This window comes from Macaca nemestrina, chromosome 2 (assembly GCF_043159975.1).
Source record: "Macaca nemestrina isolate mMacNem1 chromosome 2, mMacNem.hap1, whole genome shotgun sequence".
Lineage (NCBI taxonomy): Eukaryota > Metazoa > Chordata > Mammalia > Primates > Cercopithecidae > Macaca > Macaca nemestrina.
The window spans coordinates 129,764,338-129,791,423 of NC_092126.1; the positions used below are offsets into that span (position 1 = coordinate 129,764,338).

The 27,086-nt window shown below is 40.3% G+C and overlaps 1 protein-coding gene across 12 annotated transcripts in view; it reads left to right on the forward strand.

Moving 5' to 3' along the window:
- Positions 1-27,086, forward strand: part of LOC105483654 (solute carrier family 25 member 26) — a 169,537-nt gene that overhangs the window by 15,468 nt on the left and 126,983 nt on the right. For 5 of the 12 annotated variants that reach the window (XM_071092049.1, XM_071092047.1, XM_071092051.1 and 2 more), the window contains 3 exons: positions 865-1,021; positions 4,627-4,701; positions 7,561-7,670. In XM_071092049.1, the coding sequence (XP_070948150.1) occupies positions 865-1,021; positions 4,627-4,701; positions 7,561-7,670 (342 nt within the window). Of the gene's footprint in view, positions 1-864; positions 1,022-2,833; positions 3,033-4,626; positions 4,702-7,560; positions 7,671-27,086 lie in introns of those variants that run through there. The other 7 variants (XM_071092054.1, XM_071092050.1, XM_024793380.2 and 4 more) reach the window with 3 other exon arrangements.

Below are 27,086 nucleotides of genomic sequence, written 5' to 3' on the forward strand. Positions count from 1 at the left end.
CTCCTAGCTGAAGTGATCCTTGTTCTTCAGCCTCCCAAGTAGCTGGAACTACAGGCATGTGCCACCATCCCCAGCTTAATTTTTTATTTTTTGTAGTGATGATGTCTCACTGTGTTGCACAGGCTGGTCTCGAACTCCTGGCCTCAAGTAATCCTCCCAGTTCTGTCTCCCATACTGCTGGGAGGCATGAGCCATTACATCTGGCTTTTTTTTTTTTTTTTTTTTTAGCTTTTTGAACCATGTGAGCACTGTATCAACAATGAATTTAAATTTTGTTTAAAAATTTTTTTATTAAGGCCGGGTGCGGTGGCTCAAGCCTGTAATCCCAGCACTTTGGGAGGCTGAGACCGGTGGATCACGAGGTCAGGAGATCGAGACCATCCTGGCTAACATGGTGAAACCCCGTCTCTACTAAAAAAAATACAAAAAACTAGCCGGGCGAGGTGGCGGGCGCCTGTTGTCCCAGCTACTCGGGAGGCTGAGGCAGGAGAATGCCGTAAACCCGGGAGGCGGAGCTTGCAGTGAGCTGAGATCTGGCCACTGCACTCCAGCCTGGGCGACAGAGCAAGACTCCGTCTCAAAAAAAAAAAAAAAAAAAAAAAATTTTATTAAAATTTGATTTAAAAAGAAAATTTAATATAAAGTTTACAACTTAAAAATATATCACAATAATGGCTATTTTCTCAGGAAAACTTCTAGATTTAGGCTGAAGGTCCTTTGTGCTGCAGAAGTTGTGGACTGAAAGGAATGAGAAATGTGCTTTAAAGACTGTCTTTTTCCTGTCTTTGCCCCCAAGTGGCAGAGGGCTTATTTTGTTGTAACCTTTTTTTTTTTTCCTTTTTCTTCCCTCTTTTGTTTTCAAAGGCTGGTGGGGTAGCAGGTGTTTCTGTTGACTTGATATTATTTCCTCTGGATACCATTAAAACCAGGCTGCAGAGTCCCCAAGGATTTAATAAGGCTGGTGGTTTTCGTGGAATATATGCTGGTGTTCCTTCTGCGGCTGTTGGATCCTTTCCTAATGGTAAAAAATTATATTCTCACTTCTGTAAAGCCATGATAAGATTGGATTTTCAGAATGGTGTGTGGTCTTACCCACATAGAATTCCTTGTGTGTTGAAGCTTATCTTCTGAATTTACTTCTTTAACCTGTTGTTATTTTTTATTTATTTTAGTCAGGGTCTCACTTTGTCGCCCAGGTGGGAGTGCAGTGGTGAGATGATAGCTCACTGCAACCTTGACCTCGAGGCTCAAGCCGTCCTCCTACCTCAGCCCCCTAAGTAGCTGGAACTACAGGCGTGCACCACCATGCCTGGCTAATTTTTCTGTTTTTTTGTAGAGAATGGGTTTTGTCATGTTGTCTAGGCTGGTCTTGAACTCCTAGGCTCAAGCAATCTGTCCACCTTGGGCTGCCAAAGGCTGGGATTATGGTAGTCATGAGCCACTGTGCCGGGCCTAACCCATTATTTTTGACTCGGATAGTGTTATAGATTCTATTTCGATATATTTGTAATAGGAAAAAAAAAAGCAATCTTTAAAAAATGGTTTTTGTTGTTAAAATTTCCAGCTAGAATCCTTAAAGTGTTATTTTAATGTTGTGATTCCTCAGAACAATCATTCTCAACTTTGCCTGCACATTAGAATCTACTGGGAAGCCTTAAAAAGTACTGATGTCCTGTGTCACCCTAGAAGTTTAATTGGTCTAGGCTTTGCCTGGGTATCAGGAGTTTTAATAACTTCCAAGGTGACTCCGGTGTGAAGTCAGGTTTGATGATAGCTGCTTTGGAGCATCTTAGAGAGCAGGTGAACCTAGGAGGCATTAAACATTTCTATCCTAATTAAATTGCTCTTAGATGATGCAAGTGTTTCTCACTAATAATCTCCTGGATACTCTCCTTCCAGTGTCTTTTGTTTTGGTTCTGAAGTCATGTTATGTGACTTATGACGCTCTTACCCTTTAGTCAGTGTAATCTGTTTTGTTTAATCTGCTTCTTGGTATACTGTTTGCAGATACTTATTTTAATTGTTTACTGTTGGATGCCTCTAGTGGCCTCCAAAAGTAAACTAAAGCAACAAAACAAAAAAATCACCACACATAAGACACACCCACAAAACCACAGCTCTAGAAGATTCTTAAATTCTAGGGTTTGCTTTCATTTTTCACAGGATGATTCATGAGAATTTTTTTCTCTTATGTTAACCTGACATTTAAATGTTCAATCTGTGAGCATAGCATTCATACAAAGATTTGTAGTGCAAAGAGAAAAATAGTATTTCTGTTTCTTTTTTTCTCCTGCCCGTCCCCATCCCCCAGCCATCATTAGAATGGCAAACTGTTTTGGTCATCCTTGCATTTCTGTGTATGTTAATACTTTGAGTAATTGTAACAAGTCATTAACTGAGCATCCACTCCATGCCAAGCACAGTTTTAAGTATGTGAGAGGGTCATGGGTTCCCCAGTTTGTCCACTTTGCAATCACCTGATTACTGAAGAGCTTAAACAAATACAGTTGACCCTTGAACAATGTGGCGGTTAGGGGTGTCAACGCCCTGTGCAGTCAAAAATCGGAATATAACTTTTGACTTCCCCAAAACTTAACTACTGATAGCCTGCTGCCGCCTTAATGATAGCATAAACAGTTGAGTAGCACATACTTTGTATGTGTGTTAAGATATGTATTAACATATATTTATGTGTTTTTTTATTTTTATTTTTATTTTTTTATTTTTTTCAAGACAGAGTCTTGCTGTGTCACTGCCCAGGCTGGAGTGCAATGGCGTGATCTCAGGTCACTGCAACCTCCAATTCCTGGGTTCAGGTGATTCTCCTGCTTCAGCCTCCTGAGTAGCTGGGATTACAGGCACACGCCCCCACACCCGGCTAATTTTTTGTATTTTTAGTAGAGACAGGGTTTCACCATGTTATCCTGACCTCATGTGATCCACCTGCCTTGACCTCTCAAAGTGCTGGGATTACAGGCGTGAGTCGCTGCATCCGGCAAATGTTTTATATACTGTATTCTTACAACAATCAGGTAAGCTAGAGAAAAAATATTAAGAAAATTGTAAGGAAGAGAAAACATATATTCAGTAAGTGGAAGTGGATCATCATAAAGGTCTTCAGGTTGAGTAGGCTGAGGAAGAGGAGAAAAAAGAGGAGCTGGTCTTGGTGTCTCAGGGGTGGCAGAGGCAGAAGAAGTAGAGGAGGTGGAAGGGGAGGCAAGAGAAGCAGGCTCACATGGTGTAATATTATGGAAATATATCATAGTTTCTGTCTCACATTTTTGCTGTTTCATTTCTCTGAAAATGATTCTATATGGTACCAATCCTTTCACCATTTGCTTTAGTTTCAGTGCCCATATTGTAGAAGCGTCCTCATCATAAAAGAAGTCAAAAGCAGTCTTTAATAATCAGAACCTTTCTGCTAGATTGTCTGATGTCATTTTCTTTTCTGGCACTCCGTCTTCTACATCTTCTCCCTTGTCATTTGACACTGGTTTGGAAGCACTCATCTTCACCAAGTTGTCTTCCGTTAATTCTTCTGATGTGGTGTCAGCTCTTGAATTTAAGATTTATATTTTGAAACCTTTCACTCCCAACTTTTTTTTTTTTTTCCACATCCACAATCTCTTTTATGGTTTTCTTGATTGGCTGTGTCATGAATACTGTGAAGGATTTGCCTGCTTCTCTTCCTTACTAATAAATGTCCTTTGTGACATTTTTCTTTTCCCGGAATAGGGCACTTTCATCTACATTAGAAACCTATTCAGGCAGATGTCCTTTCTCCTCAATAATTTACTTAATGGCAGCTGGGAACTTGTTTACTGACTTATGGATGGCAGAAGCTGCTTCTCCTGTTATCTTGACATTTTAAAGCCAAATCTTTTTCTCAAATTATCAAACCATCCTTGGCTGGCATTAACTTCTTCAGCTTTAGATTTTTCACCTTCCTTTTGTTTGATCTTGTCATGAAATGACTTTGCTTTTTCTCAAATGATTTTAGACATAAGTATGCCTTTATTATAGCAATCCTTTACCCACATAAAAGCTGCATTTTCAAAACAAGAAAAAAGGTAGTTTGCAAGAAGTGCAAAGTTTTCATGCCTGCTGACATAGCTGCGGCAATGGGTTAATGAGTTTCGTTTCATTTTTTTTTTTTAAACAATGGATTAAGCTGGATTCATTCCTTTTGAAATGACTGGCAGCCACTGTTTCAGTCTGTGGTATGTAACAAGCAATTTGACTTTTTCTTGTAATGTCATGACTCCTTTCTGCTTCTTAGGAGCTTTCTTGTAATGTCATCACTTACAGCATCACTAGTGGCACTTCATTTGGGTCCTATGGTGTTATTCAAAGTTTGTGGTATGGCACTAACCACAACAAAAAATACATAAGAACTGGGAGAGATCCTTTTGTACTGTGACAGGCAATTTATTGGGGCGATGAACTGCTCATGTGGAGATAATTAGTGTCACATGGCGTTTTAAGTGGATACTCGGCAACATCTGAACTCACAATAATAGTGAGAGGAGGTGGCAAAGAGGTTACTACGTAGTACAGTATGTGCTGCAGTTAATTTGGTGTGCAGTTACGATTTAACACTACACCTTGTTTTTCCCCCTGTGACAGGTCTTACTCCGTTGCCCAGACTGGAATGCAGTGGCATGATCTTGGCCCACTGCAACCTCAACCTCCCAGGCTCAGGTGATCTTCCCACCTCAGTCTCTCAAGTAGCTGGGATTACAGGTGTGGGCGACCACACCTGGCTAATTATTTGTTTTTTTTTTTGTAAAGATGGGGTTTCTCTGTGTTGTCCAGGCTGGTCTTGAACTCCTGAGCTTAACCCTCAGCCTCCCAAAGTGCTGGGATTACTGATGTGGGCCACTGTGCCTGGCCCATCTTTACATTTGTTTACATTTCTCTCAACTATGAATGATGTGCTATATGGTTTGTGTTTATAAGTTTTGATGAATTTTAACTTTTTATGTTTTACGTTAGCAAATGATAAAATAGGCTAGTATCTACATATATTTTATGTATTCATGGCACGGCTAGCCTTTTCTTTTCTTTTCTTTTTGAGACAGGGTCTGTCTTGCTCTGTCGCCCAGGCTGGAGTACAGTGGTGCCATCTCGGCTCACTGCAAGCTCTGCCTCCTGAGTTCACGCCATTCTCCTGCCTCAGCCTCCTGAGTAGCTGGGACTTCAGGCGCCCGCTGCCACACCCGGCTTTTTTTTTTTTTTTTTGTATATTTAGTAGAGATGGGGTTTCACCTTGTTAGCCAGGATGGTGTCGATCTCCTGATCTCATCCACCCGCCTCAGTCTCCCAAAGTGCTGGGATTGCAGGCATGAACCGTGGTGCCCAGCCAGCCACCTTTTCTTAATTTTTTGGTATTTCTAGGCTATGTGGTTCATCTATAAGTTTGTTCAAATTATCACGAATATCCAAAAATTTTTCCAATATATTTATTGAAAAAAAGCCATGTATAAGTGAACCTGTGCCTTTAAACCCATGTTCAAGGATCACTTGTACTGGTGTTTGTTACCCAACCCCAGAGATTGTGACTTAATTGGTCTGAGGTGTGACCTGGGCATTGGATGTTTTAAAAAAAATCCCTAGATGATTGCTACATTCAGACAAGTTTGAGAACCTCTGAACTAGGGAATTGCAAAGAAACGTGTCACTAAGTCCCCATCTTTTGGTCACCATTTTTTATGATGTCTCCTTCATTTACACTCACTCTTCTAAAGATCTTTTTCTCTTACATATTGCACATAAAGATTATTGTGGGGAGATGTACAATTAGCTGTAGTGTGTGGGTTACATAGTGCTGTCATTAAGATCACAGGTTTTGCATTCTTCTTTAGGAGTTTACTTATAGAATGTGGTTTTGATTTTTTTTTTTTTTGGTCCCATCCACCAAACTTTAGTGAATGGGAGATGCTAGGGAAAAGTGAGAGTACCAGGGTTTCAAAAATAGCCTTGTTTTACTGCAAATTTTGAATGAATTGGACTTTTGTGTTTGGTGTCTTTTTTCTTTTGCTTTTGGTTACGGTCTTAATCTGAGTACAGAACTTCACTGTGGTTGATCATCAGTGGCTATGGATGTTTTTGTAAACCTATGCTGCAGGAGTGAGGGGTTGGGGTGGGGCTAGAGGGGACGAAAGATGGAAAGAGGTGAAGAGAAGACCATGTTTAGGAGCCTTACTCCCTGTTTCGAAGGGAATGTAGAGAAAGCATAGTTGTTTTTTTTTTATTTTGTTGTTGTTGTTTGTTTGTTAAGAGCCAGAAGAAACTATAGGCATCAGATAACCCAGCCCCTCTTCTTTGTTTTAACTTGTTCAGCCCCCAACTTGGAACCTGACTGTACTGACATTTCCAGTTAGTAGAGGCCTTCTTGGATGCCACCTGGAGGTTGGAGGGAGGTTTGGAACTTATATTCTTAAAGAACCTTGTAGATCACAAAAGAAGCCATAAAGTCAGACGAAGTTGAGATGGTTAACCATGAAATGGAGGAAGTTTTACCACTGTCTTTCTCCCTTTTCTTGGGGATTAGGAGGGTAGGAGGTAGAGTGGCAAACTTAACAGCTGAGTGCAATTAGAGGTATTATAGCTCCCCATTTAGTGAGTGGGCTGAAGTGGGAAAAATCGTATGAAGAAACACAAATGGGAATAGACTTGTGTTAACCACGTAAAACTGCCTGAACTGGTCATTATTCATTCGTGGACAGAGTGCCTCTTCTTTTAGCCTAGTGTATATTTGTTAGCATGTAAAGATCTTTTACAAGCTTTTGTTGACTTTGGAGAACTGATTTTCACTTGTCAGGCTGTTTTCCTCAGTGTTTCAGACTTTGTGACATGTTCAAATGTCCTTCAGAAGATGAATTTGTCATTCCTTTATCTCTTGTGCCTTATCTTTTATCCAACTGATAAACATTTTTTGATTAACAGTACATAGAAAGTTTTAAAGCCCTCATGTGCAGCTGCGATTAGTTTATGGTGATAGGGGTAGCTTTTTAGAGATTTTGATTTCCAGTTTTAATTAAATGGTTGATTGTTTTCTTGATGTGAAGGTGAATTCATGCAGTAAAACATAGCCATGATTATTTTGAGTAACCAGCAATAAAACATTATAGAATAGACATTTTCTTTCAAGTTAAAGTATGTTTGCAATTTTAACCTATTTATTCATAATGTAGTTGATTGTTTTATGGCCATACATAATGATATTTTGTATCACAGAAATTCATATCCTTTTTTAAAGTTGACTTTAAAAATGTTTAAGTAATTTGTCAGCACAACACGGTAAGTGCTAGATTAGCTCTTATGCTCCCTCAGGGTAAGCATTATATTTTCTGCATTTCTGTAAGTCTAAGATCAGGCATATAACATGGCCTCAGTAAATTCTGAAAGAGTGAGGGTAGGAAAAAAAATATGTGCTTATCACCTTTTCTGTTATCTCATAATTTAATAGTTATTGTCATACCTTTTGAGAAACATGTTTCTTAACAGTTTGAATATATGTTTAAACTTTGTGAAAGACTGGCTTGTTTTAAATTTCAGCTGCTGCATTTTTTATCACCTATGAATATGTGAAGTGGTTTTTGCATACTGATTCATCTTCATATTTGACACCTATGAAACATATGTTGGCTGCCTCTGCTGGAGAAGTGGTAAGTAACAAGTTTTGTGTATAAAATACTTCAGAAATGCACATGATGCATATATTTTCAGTACATATTTATTTCATTTTTAAAAAAATTATTTTTAAATTATGAAAGTTATAAATGCCAATAAATGTAAATGGATTAAATATGACAGAAGATAGAGCCTGACAACTAAAAGATAGAGCCTGATGTAGGACAGAAGAAGAATTCTAGTTATGTGTAATTTACAAGAGACAGATCTAAAACATAATTAATGGAAAAAAGACAAAAGAGTGGAAGAAAATATCCATTCAAATTGTGACAGCTTTGTATTGTGTCAGCACACAACTGAGCTGGAACTACTTCTCTGAGAATTTCCTTTCCAAAGTAGTTTCTTTCAGTTTGGGTCAGCCACAAGAGAAATTTGCGTGTTCTTTGTAAGGTAGAAGTGAAGAGCTGTATTTATGCCCAGAAGGTTGGTATATGGTCAGGCAGTGTTGCAGCTTACACACCTGACTTTGCTGTATCACCATGTTGGCATTTGACTTCCAGCTTCTCCAGCTCCCTCTGGTTCTTCTCCATCAGCTTATCCAAATTCTAGGTTAGCTTTGTGGGCTCTGTAATGAAGGGTGCCAGCTTATACTGCAAGTTCTCTCTCACAGGTTGGTGAGAAATAAATGTGACTTCCAGTCTGTCCTTGTTCTTCCTCCACTTCACATCCATCTTTCCTTTCTTGTTGCCTGCCCTTTGATTTCTATCCCAACACTAGATGCAGAAGCAGCAGCCCTATACAAACTGCTTAATTAGCTCCCATAATTGCTGGTCAAATCTCTATAATCCTTATCCTTATCACTCATAGTGGTTTTGCTTCTGTGATGAAACCTTAACTGATAGAGAAATACTAATTGGAAAAGAGTTTGTGGAGTAATATTAATATTAGGAAAAAATACATAAGGCAAAAAATGAAGAGACCAGTGCATAATGATACAGGAACAGTTCTTTCAGGAGATATAACAAGCCTGAACATGCACTGAATAACATAGTCTCAAAACGTATAAAGCAAAAACTGACAGAATTTTACGGAGAAATGAACAAAACCATAGTCTTAGTTGGAGATAGTCACGTCTCTCTCTCAAAGCAGGCATAAACTTACTAAGGCCATAGAAGATTTGAACAACACAATGGCAAGATTGGTCTGTTGATAATATGTTAAACTTTGCACCCAGCAAGTAAAGAAGATAGACTTTTTCAAGCATAATTGGAACTTAATAAAAATAACAATAACAATAGCCCACAGGGCCAGTTTTAGTGAATACTGCAGAGACAGTGTCATTACAGATCATTAGTTGTATCATTATAATGAAGTAAAATTGGGAACAATGACAAAAAATAGGCAGTCTGTTCCTACCATGTGTTTAAAAAACAAACTTTCTTTTGTAAATAATTTCAGTCAAAGTAGAACACAATACTGTAAGTGGTAAGTGTAAGTGATATTTATTTTTGTTTTTATTTTCAAAGAGATGGGGGTCTCATTATGTTTTCCAGATTGGTCTCAAACTCCTGGCCTCATATAGTCCTCCTGACTCAGCCTTCCAAAGTACTGGGGTGATAGGCATGACCCACTGTGCCTGGCCAAAAGTGATATTTTAAACCAAATCATAAACACAGTTATGATTAAAGAAAAAAAAAAAACTCAAAACGAATGCAGAGGAGAAATGTATAATACAAATAAAAGTTTCTTCATTCCCCTCATTAACTTACTTTCTCCCTACCCCTTCTGCACAATGCTGAGGGACAGCCTTGTCTGTTGCTTGTTACACTATTTTCAAATCGCACAGCCTGGTATTCATGCAGTCTTATTAAACCGCCAGTCTTGTGATGGGCATAACAGAAATGGACAACACAGTGAAGAAAAAGGTCTTAAGTTTGTAAGCCTTTTATGAAATCACACTTTTCTTTGTAATTAGAAAAGTAATGGCATATGTTTACATAGGAAATTTGGGAAATGAATTAACCTTTATAACATTTACGTTAAAAAATTGTATTATATTGTGAATTTGTTTTTGATGTGCTTTTTTTCTTTAGGAAGTTGGAACAAGAATCTACAAACTGCTTAGTAACCTAATAATCCTTGCTTAAGAATATAGTGAATTGGGGATATGGAAAAGAGAGTTAACAGAAAAGTAAAAATTAAAGAAGATTTTTTTAAAATAAACGAGCTTTATTGAGATATAGTTCACATACTATGCAGTTCACCCATTTAAAGTGTATAATTCAGTGGTTTACACCATATTCACAGAGTTGTACAACCATTGCCAGCGTCCATTTTAAAACATTCATCACTCCCCAAAGGAGGCCCTTACCCATTGCAGTCATAATCCCCGTTTCACCCCAACCCTCCCCACACCTAGGCAACCACTGGTATGCTTTCTGTCTCTATGAATTTGCCTGTTTTGGACATTGGTATAAATGGAATCCTATGATATGTGATCTTTCGTTACTGACTTTTTTCAGCTACTGTAGTGTTTTCCAGGTTCATCCATGTTATAGCATCTGTTAGTACTTCATTTCCTTAAAATTATTTTTGGTGATTATGTCCTGACACACAGTCTTTTTTTTTTTTTTTTTGAGACGGAGTCTCGCTCTGTCACCCAGGCTGGAGTGCAGTGGCCGGATCTCAGCTCACTGCAAGCTCCGCCTCCTGGGTTCACGCCATTCTCCTGCCTCAGCCTCCCCAGTAGCTGGGACTACAGGCGCCCGCCACCTCGCCCGGCTAGTTTTTTGTATTTTTTAGTAGAGATGGGGTTTCACCGTGTTAGCCAGGATGGTCTCGATCTCCTGACCTCGTGATCCGCCCGTCTCGGCCTCCCAAAGTGCTGGGATTATAGGCGTGAGCCACTGCGCCCGGCCGACACACAGTCTTATTACATGCATTTAGTTAGGAGTATATATACTTAGATTTGTTGATACGTTGTTGAGAGCAAGCAACAAAAAAAGAACCTGGCCACTTCATTTTACCTGGGGCCATCTTGCCTGAAAGCTAGTTTGCCATGTTGAAGGGCAGGCTTGCTTCAGTTTGTAAACTTTCTGTCCAGGAAAATAGAAAGTGATATAATAGGTAGGGCAAATAGTAGCTATTAGATTTCTCATGTTAATCATACATCTTTTTGTTTGTAGAAAGTCTTGTATATTCTAATGCTCCTAGTATCTGTAACTAATATCTTAAAAAAAGTTTCGAAGATTTCCAAATATTATGTCATAACATTTGATATGTGGACTGTTAGGCTTGAGAGGTGGGGTAGATAGATTTTAGAATTAGGAAACAAGTATCCATGAGACTGGAGATATAACAGATGAAGACATTGTACCTGCACTGTGTCTCTTGGGGGTTCTGTGGTCCCTGAGCTGGTAAGGCCAAATATCAAACACCTGTTTATAGTTTCTATGGAGCTGGGCTGTTGGTAATTTGCCCATGTTGGCTTCAGACTCTTGGCCTCAAGGGTTCCTCAGTAGCTGAGACTACAGGTGTGTGCCACTAGGCCTGGCAATTCCTAGAGAATCTTTTTTTTTTTTTTTGGTTTGAGATGGAGTCTCGCTCTGTCACCCGGGCTGGAGTGTAGTCGCGCCATCTCGGCTCACTTCAAGCTCCACCTCCTGGGTTCGTGCCATTCTCCTGCCTCAGCGTCCCGAGTAGCTGGAACTACAGGCGCCTGCCACCACGGCCGGCTAATTTTTTGTATTTTTAGTAGAGACAGAGTTTCACTGTGTTAGCCAGGATGGTCTCGATCTCCTGACCTCGTGATCCGCCCGCCTAGGCCTCCCAAAGTACTGAGATTACAGGCGTGAGCCACCGGGCCTGGCCCCTAGAGAATCTTAAAAGGACAGTTGGTCAGCAGTGGGTACATAGATTGAGGACTTTCCACATGAAATACTTCTTGATGTTGACTATTTAAATAAAAATATAAATATATATGCATATGTGTGTGTGTGTATATATATATGCACGTACACACACACACACACACACACACACACACACACACACTCTTACAAATGAATGAATGACAGGGTCTCACTCTGTCACCCAGGCTGGAATGCAGTGATGTGATCATAGCTTCTGTAGCCTGTAACTTCTGGGCTCACATGATCCTCAGTTTAGCCTCCTGAGTAGCTGGGACTGTAGGCAAGTGCCACTATGCCTGGCTAATTTTTTAAAACAGTTTTGTAAAGATGGGACCTTACTATGTTGCCCAGGCTAGTCTTGAACTCCTGGCTTCAAGCAATTCTTCCACTGTGGCCTTCTAAAGTACTGTAATCCAGACACGAGCCACTGCACCCTGCCAATATTGACCTTAAATGGACTTTAAATTCAGTTACGGTTTAGTATGCTGAGAAGTTTGCCAAATTTATGAAGTTTGTGGAAATGTTGGTTCTGATGCTCTAATAATCTTTGAACTTTAAAAAAAAAAAAAAAAACCCACAACTTCCTGAAGCCATTCAGTATCGATTTTCTCAATAAATGCTTATATACATATTACTCCTTTTTTTAGTAACTTGTTTTAGTCTCATAGAAGATAAACTTTGGATTTCAGATTCATGCAAGTGTGGTTGCTGAGATTAAGAGAAACCAACAGGTGAATGTAGAGGAGATAAATTTTCGTTTGTAAAATAAAAAGAAATAGGAATAGAAAATATTTATAGCTGTCAATGGTCAGAAAGGCATAGTAAGCTAGATAGAGATTATAAGAAATACTTTAGTGCAATCATTCTGTAACACATTTGCTTTGATAGAAGATTATTATGTTAGATTCCTTAGAAACAATAACATTTTGTTTGTATTGAATATGGCCACAGTTACTTTCTTGTAGCAACTATTAAAGAAACTTAGAAACAAAAGAGCACTGCCAAAATAATAACCATTCCCTGTAGCAACAGCTTGATCGGCCGGGCGCGGTGGCTCACGCCTGTAATCCCAGCACTTTGGGAGGCCGAGGCGGGCGGATCACGAGGTCAGGAGATCGAGACCACGGTGAAACCCCGTCTCTACTAAAAATATAAAAAATTAGCCGGGCGCGGTTGTGGGCGCCTGTAGTCCCAGCTACTCGGGAGGCTGAGGCAGGAGAATGGCGTGAACCCGGGAGGCGGAGCTTGCAGTGAGCCGAGATGGCGCCACTGCACTCCAGCCTGGGCTGGGCGACAGAGCGAGACTCCGTCTCAAAAAAAAAAAAAAAAAAAAAAAAAAAAAAAAAAAAACAACTTAATGATGAATCAATAAAATTATAATTACAACCTTCTACCTTGTGTTTTCAATTTGGAATACAGTAAAATCAATCAAATAAGATTTAACATGTAACAATAGCAAGAGGGGTCTCACTTGTGCCGTTTTTATTAGGAAGATTGCTGTGCCAAATCTCTAAATCCCTACCTCAATAATTTTACAGCTCAGTTTTCGTCACACACAGAAAAGGCCCTTTGGGAAGTAGAATCTGTAATTAGATCAAAGGTTGGGGCAGGTTTTCTTTAACGCTACATATGCTATAATGTTCTAATGGTAATGATTTTCTTTTCTTGAAAGGTTTGAAGATTTGACTTTTGTTGTATCTTATCCTACTTTTGTCTGTCTTCATATTGTCAGAAATGAAAAAAACGTTGAAATTTCTTCACCCTTGAAAGCAGCAACACTGTGAATGTAATATGTGTGCATAGGTGACATGTACATGTCCTCATACACTTAGATGCTGGTAGAGTGTCCTTTTCAAGTGTCCTTTACAGTCCTGTTCTGACTTGGGATTGAGAAAGCTAGGAAATAAATGATATCATGTTTTGTAAATGTTTTTCTGACAGCCTCTAACAGTACTTCCCCAAGAAGGCCCGATGAGCATCAGGCCGTACTTCACCATCAATTGCGTAGGTAGCTAGTTACAAATAGGGATTTTTGGAGATGACACCAGGGTTCCTGTATTTTAATCACAATTTCTAGATGATTGTGCAACTCACCAATATTTAAATGCCACTGATCTAGGCACATAAAACGTCTGAACTTATACCCCAGTAGTAAATATTTTTGCTGAATTGGCTCAGTAGTTCCCTACATAATATTTTAGTAGGTGCATGACACTGGGTGTGGTGTTACCACTTGTAGATCAAATGTGTTATTCTTTCTTTTCTCCTCAAAATGACATATTTTAGACCTAAAAAGGCTAGTTTAATAAACTGGTTATTTTTGAGTGTGACAGTGAACTCAGACATGTAGATTTGGGTTTAACTGGAGTTAGAATGAGTTGGAACCTCACTGAGATTTTCTTGAAGGCCCATGCTGTCATAGAGCCTCGTAGGTGAAGGCAACTTGTGCGGTTTAGCTTCTTTAGTAACTGACAAGGCCATTGGACCCCCTTTGTACCACAGTCCATTCCAGGGTCTTGTTTGGTATCAGCATATGGGGCAAACATGTTTTTATTCAGCTTTCCCACTGGTTAAAGGATGGGACGCGTGGATGCTGTGTGGTGTTTGTCAGCTCCAGAGCATGGTGCACATGTTACTGAGTTTTTCCCTAGTGGGGGCTTAAGCTGTTTTGTTTATGTACTTAATAGCATGTTTTAAAAATGAGTATGTAGTGTTTTTCATGATCTTCACTGGCCTTTTCTAAGAAGAACCACTGAGCAAGATAATAGAAGAAAGGTTGACAACTTTTGAAATGTGTTTTATCTTTTGAATTAATCATGCTTTTGAAATATTCATCAGTCAATACAGATTATCTCTCACTTGCAATTGGAATATTTTGCCACATCTCTGTACGGTTGTATAACTGAGTCATGGGGGATAGGTGGAGTGGAAGATAACATGGCTGCCCTGGGCCACAGTGAAGTGTAGCTGACGATGGTAATTGCTTGTATATAAAGATGAATGAAGGTATGAGTATATAACTACTACCAGGAAACACAGAAGCTGAAACAGAACTGTCAGATACCTGAGTGCACTCAAACACTTCTTTGTTTGATGTGTCTAAGCACATCCATGTATTATGGGGACCTTTCACCCTGTTTTCCTGTCTGTTGCCTTTTTCAGTGTGTCTGGGAGTCTTCCTTCAGGGCATTAAATACATAAGGCAGGCAGACTTTTAAATTCCTTCTTAGCAACCCTAAACCATCAGAATTACATGAAAAATTATGTCAACAGTATAAAAAACAACTTGTTTTCCAGACTCCTTTTATTTTGTATTATTTCCTCATTTGTACGTCTTTGGTTCCTTTTTGTAATAGGTTGCTTTTGTTCAGCTCATCCTAGATTCCTTCACCACTTTTATTGTCCTTACCTAGTGGTGTGAATGTAGATCTGAAGTCCCTAATATGTTCCAGGCATTGGGGATGAAATGACAGGATAAGATACTGCGTTTTAGAGGCTTGCTGTCTAGAAACGGAGATGGATATGTAAGTGCACTAAAGTGTTACAGGCATTTTAAGAAAAGGAACTATAGATGGTCCCTGACTTACGATGGTTCTACTTAAATGACTTTACGATGGTGCAAGAATGAGATGCATTCAGTAGAAACTGTATTTCAGATTTTGCGTTTTGATCTTTTCCTGGGCTAGCGATAGGTGGTAATAGGTGATGAGATGCTCTCTGGCAGTGCTGGGCAGTGCACGTCCCAGTCAGCTACGCTGGTGTAAGTATTCTGAGCAAGTTTTAGGGAGGTGAGGCTAAAGCAATGATATTCCATAGGTTAGGGGTATCACATGCAATTTCAACTTGAAATGTTTTCAACTTAGGATGGGTTTATTGGGATATAACCCTGTCATAAATTGAGCATCTGTACAAGGTAGAGTGAGAGGCTGAAGGGAAGGAGTGGTTGGTTTTCTCTGGATTGGGGTAGATGGATGGGTATTAATTCAGAAAAAACCTCACAGAATAGCCAGCCTTTAAGCTGCGTTTAATTTAATTCATTAAAAAAATTGTGTATCTATTTAAGGTATACAACATGATGTGGGATACATATAGATAATAAAATAGTTGCCGCAGTGAAGTAAGTCAACATATCCATCATGTCACATAATGACTCTTTTTGTTTTGTTTTTGTGGCAGGGCAGCAAAAATCTACTCATTTAGCAGGAGTCTCAGTTATAGTACAACTTTATTATCTTGCATTTAGAATAGGATAGTTTGTTAGGTGGGTGGGTGCAAGGAGGAGTATTGGAGTTCTAAAAAGCCCTTGTTAGGTAGTTTTAAGTTCCATATAGTTAGAGCACAGTGTGATGGGGTCACCCTGAGGTGAAGCAGGGGCTGAGAGCTATAGGGCCTTGCCTGCTATAGTAAGGATTGGGGCTTTTATCTTTTGATCAGACTTGTAATTTTAAGAGAGTCCCCTGGCAGCTTTCTGGAGATAAGGGGCTATTAAAGGAATCCCCAGGAGAGAACCACAGCCTGGGCAGAGGGATGCAGAGGGAGAGAGTGAATTCAAGAGATGTTAAAGAGATGGAGCTGGCGGAAAGATGATCATTCTTTCAGGAGCCCTTCCAGCGACATCCTTCAGTGCGTTTTTCATCCTGGTTGCCTTTTAGTTTGTTGTGTCTCTGTGTGTTGTGCACCTGCTTGAATTCTCCAATGGAGTCTGCCGAGCTAAGTTGAATAAACATGCCCCATCTTGTCAGTGGGCCCAGCCATCTGACACTGAGCTCACACACAGAGAGGGGAAGAAGACGAAAGAGAGAGACGGTCAGGACAGGGGAGGGTCAGGGCTTGCCCTGGCTTGGCATTACCTGTGTGTGGTGATGACCTTGCTTGTAGTTATTCATCTATTGAATGTGCTGAAGAGATTTATCAGGGAGGCCTTTAGAAAGGAACATCGTACCCCAGCTATGTCTCCACCCCCAGTTTCTCGATGACTTCCTTTTCTAACATATTTCAGATTGTTTTCTGTTGTATGGATTTTCTTTTTCTAATATAGTATGCAGTGTTAGTTCAGATGATATTGATTCATGATCTGGGAGAGAGTATTTCATTGATTGTTTTATTTAGTTAGTGGACAAAAGGGAAGGGAAACTCTGTTAACTTTTTATTTAAGATCTGCATCAGTTTATAGAACACAATTAAGTTGAGCTTTATAGGCACAATATGATTTTCATATAGGATGATGCAGTTGAAGAAATGCTTCTGAGCCACAGGAGTGAAACTTGGTCAGTTATTGCCACTACATTGTAAATGGAAAAACCGAATACTGCTCTCAAAGGACCAAAATACCAAAGGAGGTTAGGATTAGCCACTTCCAAGCAAACCTGAACTCTGTCAGTGACAAACCTTTATTTCCCAAAATATTGCCTTGTTAAGATGAGGATTCTTGAACTAAATGCCCCTGTCACTTATTTGCTTTGGTTTGTGATTGTGTGCTTTTCAATATTTGAGTGCCTGTTGTATATCTAATACTATTAATAGGTGCTAAGAGACACCAGATAAGAAATTTGATCCCTGTTTTTGAGAAGCATATAAGTTAGTTGGATCCATCTGTTAAATAACTAGGGAGTATTTGAGGATGTCTGTAGGGAGGTAGTATGGTATGGAACATGGGCCGTCAAGTTACACAGATCAGGGTCAGATTTGTGACTTGTCCACGTATTTGTCTGTAGGCTATTTACTTGCCTTCACTGAAATGCTGTTTTCCTCATCTTGGAAAAATAGGATTAATGCCATCCCAGTCACAGTTCTTACAAGGATGAAATTATACAGCACTTACAAAGTGTCCAGCCTAGCATCTGGCACACAAAATGTTGAATAAACATTGGGTCTAGCCCCATTTCACACAAGTTGCTGAATGTGGCACGTTTTTAGAATTTCCTGGTTTTGGGAAGGATATCAGTTCAGAAGAAGAGGAAATTGAAATTCAAAGAAGTTTAATGATGTGCTCCTAGTGTCCCAGCTATTATTATTCCCAGCTAACAATAAAACGCCATTGCAGAATAAGTAATTAGATAAATATCTCTGTGTGTACTTCAAGGAGCACCTCTTGTTTTCTTTTTTGTGTAGTATTTAAAAAATGGCAGAAGTAGCGATAAGTATACTACTTGTGCAGTAAGGATTCACATCACTGGTTTCTTAAAACATTAGGTTCCAAAATTTGCCATTGGTTACTGTGGTAGGCAAAATAATGCCCCCCCCCCCCCCCCCGCCCAATAAATATGTCCTGGTCCCCAAATCTGTGAATGTGTTTCCATACATGAGAAAGAGATTTGGCAGATACAGTTAAGAATGTTGAGGTAGGGGCTGGGCATGGTGGCCTGTAATCCCAGCACTTTGGGAGGCTGAGGCGGTTGGATCATTAGGTCAGGAGATTGAGACCATCCTGGCCAACACGGTGAAACCCCGTCTCTACTAAAAAAAAAAAAAAACACAGAAAAAGATTAGCCAGGCGTGGTGGTGGGCACCTGTAGTCCCAGCTACTCAGGAGGCTGAGGCAGGAGAATGGCGTGAACCTGGGAGGCGGAGCTTGCAGGTCGTGCCACTGCATTCCAGCCTGGGTGACAGAGCGAGACTCCGTCTCAAAAAAGAAAAAAAGAGAAGTGGAAAGAGTTTTCTGGATTATCCAGGTGAGCCCAGTCTAATCACTGGGGTCCTTAGGAGAGGGGAGCGGGGGTCACAGAGCTGAAGACGCTATATGACTGGTCCAAAGATAGAGCGAGGGGCCACAAACCAAGGAGTACAGGGGAGCCCAAGAAATCAGGAAGCCGACGCTCCCTTGCAGCTTCCAGAAGGCATACTGCCTGACTGACATATCTCAATCTTAGCTCAGGAAGACCCATTTTGGAATTCATACCTTCAGAATTATAGACAATAAGCTTGTGTTTTAAGCCACTAAATGTGTGGTGATTTGTTAGAGCAACAGTAGGAAGCAAATACAGTCACCATTGCCACCTCCTCCACGTTCAGATTTTTGTATTGGTGGGAATCTATAAATCCATCCATGGGGCGTTTGTCACCTCCTGTGAAATCATGGCTCATTTCTGTTATGGAAAAGTACAAAAGCAAAAAAGCCATTTAAGGCTAATCTTTTGGGTTGTGTAAAATTCTGTGAACAAATTTTAGACACAGGGGCTAAGCGTTGGTAGAGTTATTTTCATTGAGAAGACTTCCCTGTGTAGTCTGGATTATCCGCGCCAGCAGTCTTGTCAGACGAGGGAAGACTAATACCTACAACGATTGAACTTATTTGCGTGATTAGAAAGAGTCTTATAAGGGAGAAAGGTTTAATGAACATAGGTCCCAACGTAAGTAGGTAAAAATTAAAATCTAAGGAGTGTAAGTTAGGATTTGTAAATTGGTTTTGTCAACAGCTGTAATTCCATTTATCAGCAGAAGATGGCAGACTTGACACACAAATGGAACTGTTGTAGAGGTTTTTGATTTTTAAATGATGGTATAGAAAGAGATGTTAAATATTCTTAATTGGAAACCTTTCTAAAGAGAATTTTGGGAATTACAAAGAGAATGTGGAAATGAAGTACAAGTAAGCAAATTGCATTTCAAAAATCTTTATAGTTTCCTGGGGTCTCTCCCTGACCCCCCGTCTTACTAATTTGCCACATTGAGTTTGCTCTGTAAAGTCCAAAGTAGCTTTTGCTTTGAATATGATGAAGCTTTGACTGGCTCTGTTCAGTGTATTGTTAAATTTCTATTGAATTGGTTATAGAGTTGCCTGTTGAAACATGAAGCATTAGCTGAAATTAAACCTTGAACCTTTAAGTGCATTAGATGTGTGTAAGTATGACATCTTTATTGAAAAATAATTCTGGAGATGATAATCAGAAGACTTGGGTTTCACCCATACTTCCTGAGCTAAGTAGCTCTCTGACCTTCAGCAACTTCTGTGATCTCAGATTGATTTATATGTAAAATGCTGACATAATTAGCTTCTAATATCAGAGGAATATTTGCAGGTAGTTGATGGAGTTTCTGGGAGAAAAATCTTAAATCAGATTTTTTTTGTGAACTATGTTGAAATAGTTGGGGAGAAGATGTAATGTTAATAAAAGGTATTATTGGAGATACTCAGGGACTTTGAAGAGCGTTTCCAGAGCGAGAGGACAGGGTGCAATTGTAAAACCCCAGTGGTGATGTGCTGAAGGACGGGAACTTGGCTATGGCAATGAAAGAACCAGAGATTTTAGTAGCATCCATCTCTCCCTCCACTCAGTACCTAAAGTGAGGCCAAAGTTCACTGTAATTTTTTCCTTTTCAGACACTTAGTTTTATGATTTGTAGTGTTGCATCTCGGGTTTTTGTTTTTGTTTAAAGAGACAGGGTCTCCTAGGTGGCCTAGGCTGGCTTCAAACTTGTGGCCTCAAGTGATCCTCCTGTCTTTACCTCCCTGAGTAGCAGGGACAGCATGCAGGTGCACCTGGTTCTTGGTGTTTCATTTAATAAATACCAAAAGGAAACATTCAGTCCTTGGTTGCAGCAGTCAGTTAAAAACAGCAGAAAAGGTTTTATTTATGTCAAAGGAAGAAAAATCTTGGTAGCAGCATCATGATTTAATCAACATTTTAATCTAAGGTTTCATCATATTTTGGCGTGTTGAAGGAGGCCAGCATTGCATTTTGATTTTGATAAAGTATGGAGGGAGCATGATTTTTTTTTTTTTTTTTTTTTTTTTTATGGAAAACCTTAGTAGTTCTTGTTTTTAGATAGAACTTTAACATATAAAACATTCTTGGGTTTAGTGAAAATGCCCCCATTCCTGTGTCATGGATTCATACTGAACCCCAGATTTATGAGGAAAGAATGCTCTGCAGAATGAATTTACCAAGAGACCCACAGATGACATTCCCTTTATTTCCTTTCATAGAACCATAATACTGTAACATGTTTTTGTTCTTGTGCAGTGAAATACTCTGTTGTAGCTCAAATTCAAATCTAAGAAGGATCAGAGTTAATAGAAAACCACATGGAAGGCTCCGGAGGTACTGGAGGAAGCAGAAGCGTTACTTTGTAGCGTGTCTCTCATGCTGCAGTTGTCACCCAGCAGAAGTCAGGAAGCCATGCTGGGTGCTTTGTACCCCTCGACTAGTTAGATTGATTTTTTTATCAGAGAGCCTTTTCAAGGTTTTTCTTCTGCATCTGTATTTTTAAGAACTAAAAACATAATAGTAAGAACATGGAAGGTTATGAAGCATGAAGTTCCATAAATATTTATACCAAGCCACAGAAGTAGACAATTCCTATTTTCTTGACATATTGGGGTTGGATTTCACTCTTGACCTCTTGAATTGAAAAATGCAAAGAGTTAGTATACCCTTTTCTTTCTCTTATTTATTTATTTTCATTTCTTTAATGAGTTTTAGATGCTGGGAGCTGTCCTTTTAGGTTCATGTAGGTTTCATTGGACTTATACCCAATTTTAGGCCTTACTGGTAAGCAGTTTTAATCTGTTTTTGTGGATTTATTGCTACTAAATTTATAATATGTAATTTTTATCAAGGCTAATAGGTTGCCATCTAAAAGCATATTTTAAATTAGCCCTTTTATTTTATTTTTCTCTCTCTCTTAAAATCTTTGGTCCATAATAAATACTTTTTTTCTTTGAAATTACGTTAAAAACTTATGAAATAATAATTGTGAATTGTAGAGAATTTAGAAAATATAGGTAGGTAGAAAAGAAACATCTGTAATTCTACTGTGTTTTTTCCCTACTCTTTACATAAGTATATGTATAGACAATAAATATGTGTAGAGGCAAAAAAAAAAAAATTAGGCTGGATGTGGTGGCTCCCGCCTGTAATTCCAGTGCTTTGGGAGGCTGAGGCAGGTGGATCACTTGAGGCCAGGAGTTTGGGACCATCCTGGGCAACATGGCAAGATCCTGTCTCTACCAAAAGATGAAAAAATTAGCAAGGAGTTGTCCTCTACCAAAAGATGAAAAAATTAGCACATCCGTAGTCCCAGCTCCACAGGAGGCTGAGATGGGAGGATCACTTGGGCCCAGGACTGAGGCTTCAGTGAGCTATGACCATGCCACCTTACTCCAGTCTGGGTGACAGAACGACACCCTGTTTCTATGTATATTTATATGTAAATTCTAAAGTATGGAGAAGTCATTTCTGTGGAATTGATGGTTTTTTTTTTTTTTTTTTTTTTTCTGATTCCTTTCCTCCTGGCTAGTTTCATTTGCTTTCAACATAAAATAATACACCAGCTGATTAGTAAGTTTGGTGCATACTGTCTTCTTGCTCTCAGGGTGCTTACGGTTTAGTAGAAGAGGAAATATATTTTACAAACTATATGGTGTAAGTTAATAAGTAAAAAATGTCAGATAAGAAAGCTTATATAGGAATTAAGAATTCAGAAGGGAGGGAATCTTTTGAGGTTAGATAAGGTATAATTTTGGAAAATTAAGAATTATAGAAATAAGGACCTAAAAAGATACCATAAAAATTTGGTCCAAGTCAAGTAAGAAAAATTATACATATATGCATCTAATTGTATAAATATATGCATTATTATTTGTCAGTTTTCTTAATTTTGAAATGAATTAAAAAAAAAAAAAAAGACCTGGAAGGCCAGGGAAACACTCGGGAATTCACTTGCAGAACTGGGGACACAGTCTAGGGCTGCAGACCCTCAGCCAGACCACTGCTCATTCCTCCCTGGAGTTGAACCCTGAATGAAAGATCCAGTTTTGATGCAGGAGTGGCCCCGAGGCTGAGGGGTGGGCCTGGTAAAGGGAGGTAGTCACAGATGGAGAAGCATGGGCTCGGGCTTCTGACTCTGCCTTTTTTTATTTCCTGTGGGGTCTTCATGTATTATTTCACTTCTTTCCTAGGTTATCAACCTTTGTCTTGCTGAGAGCACTTTCCCCCATCGTATGTGCAAATATCAACTGTCTTAAGTAAAACCAGACTATTCCTTGACCCTGTGGCCCTCTTCACTCTGAACCCATCTCCTAACACCTAGCCACCTTCCCCTGACGGTAGTCTACACTTGCTCATCTCCCTCAATACCTTATGAATTGACCATAATGGATCTCCCACCCCAGCCACTCTATGGAAACAATACTGGTGAACATTGGAAACCCTCATATGTGCGCTGCTGGAGACTCTTGATGCGTTCCTCTGCCAATCTCCATTTGAGGCTTCTGGCCCCCTTGCACATCAAGTAGGGTGCTTGGTTGCTTGCCATCAACATTGATCCTGGCTAACTTATGGAACGAAGAAGAATATTTTTTTGAAGATTGGCAGACACTGTTGCCTTCCACTTCTCCTTTGCCCACAGAATGCTGATTTGGTTTGTGTCCCATGTTCCTAACGCTTTGCTAGATCTAGATATCCTCCACCTCCCTAACAAGGGGTGGCCACATCATACAACTCTGGCTAACACATGCAAGGAAATGTCTGCTGGGGGGCATCTGAGAAAAGAGAGGAGGCCCGTTCTTCCTGCCTTGAACTCTGTCGTGTGATGAGGTGGTACTGAGGGACATAACAGCTGTCTTTTATCTGAGAGTCAGGAGGCCTAAGGATGAGAAGCCAGGGAGCTGGGTGGCTGGGCAGAAGGATAGGAAGAGCCTGGCTGCTTGTTCACTTTGAGGTTCTGGACTAAAAGTTGAACTGCCTGTCACCAAATCACTTAAGTGACAATTAAATGTCATTTATAGTCATGGTCCTGGTGCTTGCATTTAAAAAAGCAGTTATTTCTGTAAACGAATATTTAGCTTTCCCAGTCGCTCCAAACAGCACTGTTCAATGGAGACATAATGTAAGATGCAGGTGAAATTTTATATTTTCTAATAGCCACATTAAAAAAGGTGAAAACATCTGCTGGGATGAACTTTAATAACATCTTTTATTAAACCAAACACATCCTTGGTATTTAGATTTCACTGTAAAATTAATGTAAAATAATTATTAATTGGGAATGGTGGCACCATCTACTCAGGAGGCCAAGGTGGGAGAATCGCTTGAGCCCAGGAGTTCAAGGCCAGCCTGGGCAACATAGTGAGACCTCATCTCTCTTTTTCTTTTTTTTAAAGAATTAGTAGCAGGATATTTTACATTAATTTTTTTATACCAAGTTTTCAAAATCTGTCATTTAACACTTATAGAACATCTTAATTGTACTAGCCACTTTTCAAGTGCTCCGTAGCCTCATGGGCTAGTGGCCTACATATTTGCCAGCATAGCTCTAGAATCAGACCCCTGGACAGGAGTGTTTGATTAGTCGGACCTAAGTCACCTGATTGTGGTCCTCCTGCCAGGGCAGGAGGGGAGAGACTGACTCCCTTTGTTTTTCCTAACTGGGAAGCCCCCAACACATGAGAGTCAGAAGCTGGGCAGCCAGAGAAGGCAGATGTGCCTGGCAACACCATGTACCCCCTCCCGCTGTTGCTTGCCCTTCAAAAATTGATGTTCCCAGGGTCCCATTATTGGCTTTTGATCTTCCTTTTTGGCTCTCTCTTTGGGTGTTACTATCTATTTTCGCAACCCTGTAATTTTCTAGTTTTATAACTATATTTTCATTACTTGGCTGGACATAGCCCTTTACGTGTCCCCCAGACTTCTACTCAGCATTGTCCAGTCTGAACTTACCTCCCCTCTTCTTCCCTGGACTCCTAATCTCATGTTATGGGACCACCATATGCCCATTATCCAAACCAGAAACAGAAGCATCTTACTGTCTCCCTACTTCTTCACTCCTTAACCTCCTGTCGGTGACCAGGTCCAGTGCATTTTACTCCTGAGTTTTTCCTCACATTTGACCTTCTCTGAGCCATATTCATTTCCAGACCTCTTATAGAACTGCTATAGCAATCTTGTAACCCATCTCCTGCCTTCTGGCTCTTGGTCCGAGTTTGCTTCTTGCCTTCCTCCCCACTCCACCCTCCAGCTGTCCTGTGCACTGCGGCCAGAGGGATCTCCCTAAGCACACGTCGTCATTCCTCTGCTTCAGCTTTTTCAATGTTCCCACTGACTATGGAATGAAGTTCCAGCCCCTTAGCGTGGTATACAGAGCCTTGTCTGTCCAGTCTTACTTGTCATTACTCCTGACCTTGCACTTGCTACTTTGGTAATACGGAACCATGTGGGCGGCTGCCAGCTTTGGAATACTGTGTTGGTGGGGCTGCCGCTGATGCCCCTGGACACCCTGCTTTTGTATTTACATACTTTCTTTTTTTTGAGACAGAGTCTCGCTCAGTCGCCCAGGCTGGAGTGCAGTGGTGCAATCTCTGCTCACTGCAAGCCCTGCCTCCTGGGTTCATGCCATTTTCCTGCCTCAGCCTCTCGAGTAGCTGGGACTACAGGCGCCCGCCACCACACCTGGCTAATTTTTTGTATTTTTAATAGAGACACGGTTTCACCGTGTTAGCCAGGATGGTCTCGATCTCCTGACCTTGTGATACACCCGCCTCGGCCTCCCAAAGTGCTGGGATTACAGGCGTGAGCTACCGTGCCCGGCCATTTATGTACTTTCTTTTATTGTTCGCTCTTCCCACTGTGACCTTCCCACCTTTCTTACCAGCTCATTCTGGCTCATCTGGAAGGTTCTATAATGGCGTAATCTTGGGCAGTTTCTCTGAATGTGGGGGTTGGACTAAATACCCCTCCTCCACATTTCCCATAATCTTTCTTCCCCCCCCCCCCGCGCTTTTTGGCCATATGTTATTGAAATTATTGATATGTATTTATGGGTTCTTTGAGGCCAGGGCATCATCTTAGTCTTCTTTGTCGTGGAGTGGCTTGTGTAGTATCTGGCTCCATATGTATTTCTTGAACTGAATTAGATAAGTTTAAAGAGAGACTGGGTGGAAAGATATATTGGCCCAAGTTATAGACAGCTTTATGCATAAGAAGCATTCAAATGTTCGGTGAATGAAGAAATGGAAATCAGATTATATTGTTTTGTAAATCTTGTCAGTTTTGGTAGAAAAATAACTTCAGGTAATGGATCCTTTGTTACCATAACCATACCCTTTGTTGTAATGCATCAGCATGAAGCATTGTTACTTCCTAGGTTTAGAGGTGATATGCCCGTGTTAGCTGACTTCATGACGTCTAAAATCACGTCACATGGCATCTTTGTCCCACTTGTCATGGGGTGCTGGGGCTTTTATCTGTTCTGTGCCCAGTCTGCTTTTGCCAAGGCTAATTCTCTTAGCGTAGGGGTTGGCAAGCTGTCGCCTGTTTTTGTAAATATCATTTTATTGGAACATAGCCAAACTATTTATATATTATATATAAATTAATATATATATTAATCTATACATATATAATATATACATTATATATATGTATAGCTTCTTTTGTGCTAAAACAGCATAGCTGAACAGTTGCGACAGAGACCATGTGGCTTGCAAACTGTAAAATATTTTCTACTTGGTCTTTTACATTATAAATTTGCTGTAGAGCCATGCTTTAGAACCATTTAGTTTTGGACAGACAAAGCCTTATGTAATATCCAAATTGAGTACTGATCTCTGATTAGGAATCAGGAGAATACAGATCAGAAGGGACAAACCTCTTTGAGTTGTGTACTCCATTTGGTGGGACAGTTTTCTTTTTTTTTTTTTTTTGAGACGGAGTCTTGCTCTGTCACCCAGGCTGGAGTGCAGTGGCCGGATCTCAGCTCACTGCAAGCTCCGCCTCCCGGGTTCACGCCATTCTCCTGCCTCAGCCTCCCGAGTAGCTGGGACTACAGGCGCCCGCCACCGCGCCCGGCTAGTTTTTTTGTATTTTTTAGTAGAGATGGGGTTTCACCGTGTTAGCCAGGGTGGTCTCGATCTCTTGACCTCGTGATCCGCCCATCTCGGCCTCCCAAAGTGCTGGGATTACAGGCTTGAGCCACCGTGCCCGGCCTGGTGGGACAGCTTTCTTACATTTCTTGCAGGCTAGTCTTGAACTCCTGGGCTCAAGCTACCTTCCTGTCTCAGCCTCCCGAGTACCATAACTTTGGTGTTCAAGGTTACATGTGTGAAATCTAAGTTGCAGAAAAAGTTTTTATCTTTGCAGACTGTTAGGTCCATAGAGGCTTGAATACAGGACTTCCATTAAAATGTTTAAAATATGTTTACACGTCTCCCTCCCTGTACCTTGCCACCCTTTCTCCAACCTTGCCTTCTTTCCTTTTGTGGGCAGAGTTCCTTTGGGTTTGACGAATTTTTTATTGTTTCTCTTTCTGAAAATAAGTAAATTACCTTTATATAGGGTAAGGTAAAATCCTGGCAGTGTGGATTTGAGGTGACATGTACCCGGCCTCAGCATGTCAGCAAGGGTGATATTAGAATCACATATTGGCCAGTAGCTGTGAGGATGACCCACGTCTGCTGGAATGCTGGAGGAGAGTGTACAAGAGTGCTGGGAGTCCCTTTTCAGTTGCTGCATGATCGAGAGTTGTGGGGGCTGCAGTTGGTGAGGGATGGAAGGGTGGGTACCAGCTGATGGTCAGCTTGCCTCTACGGATGTGTGCATTACT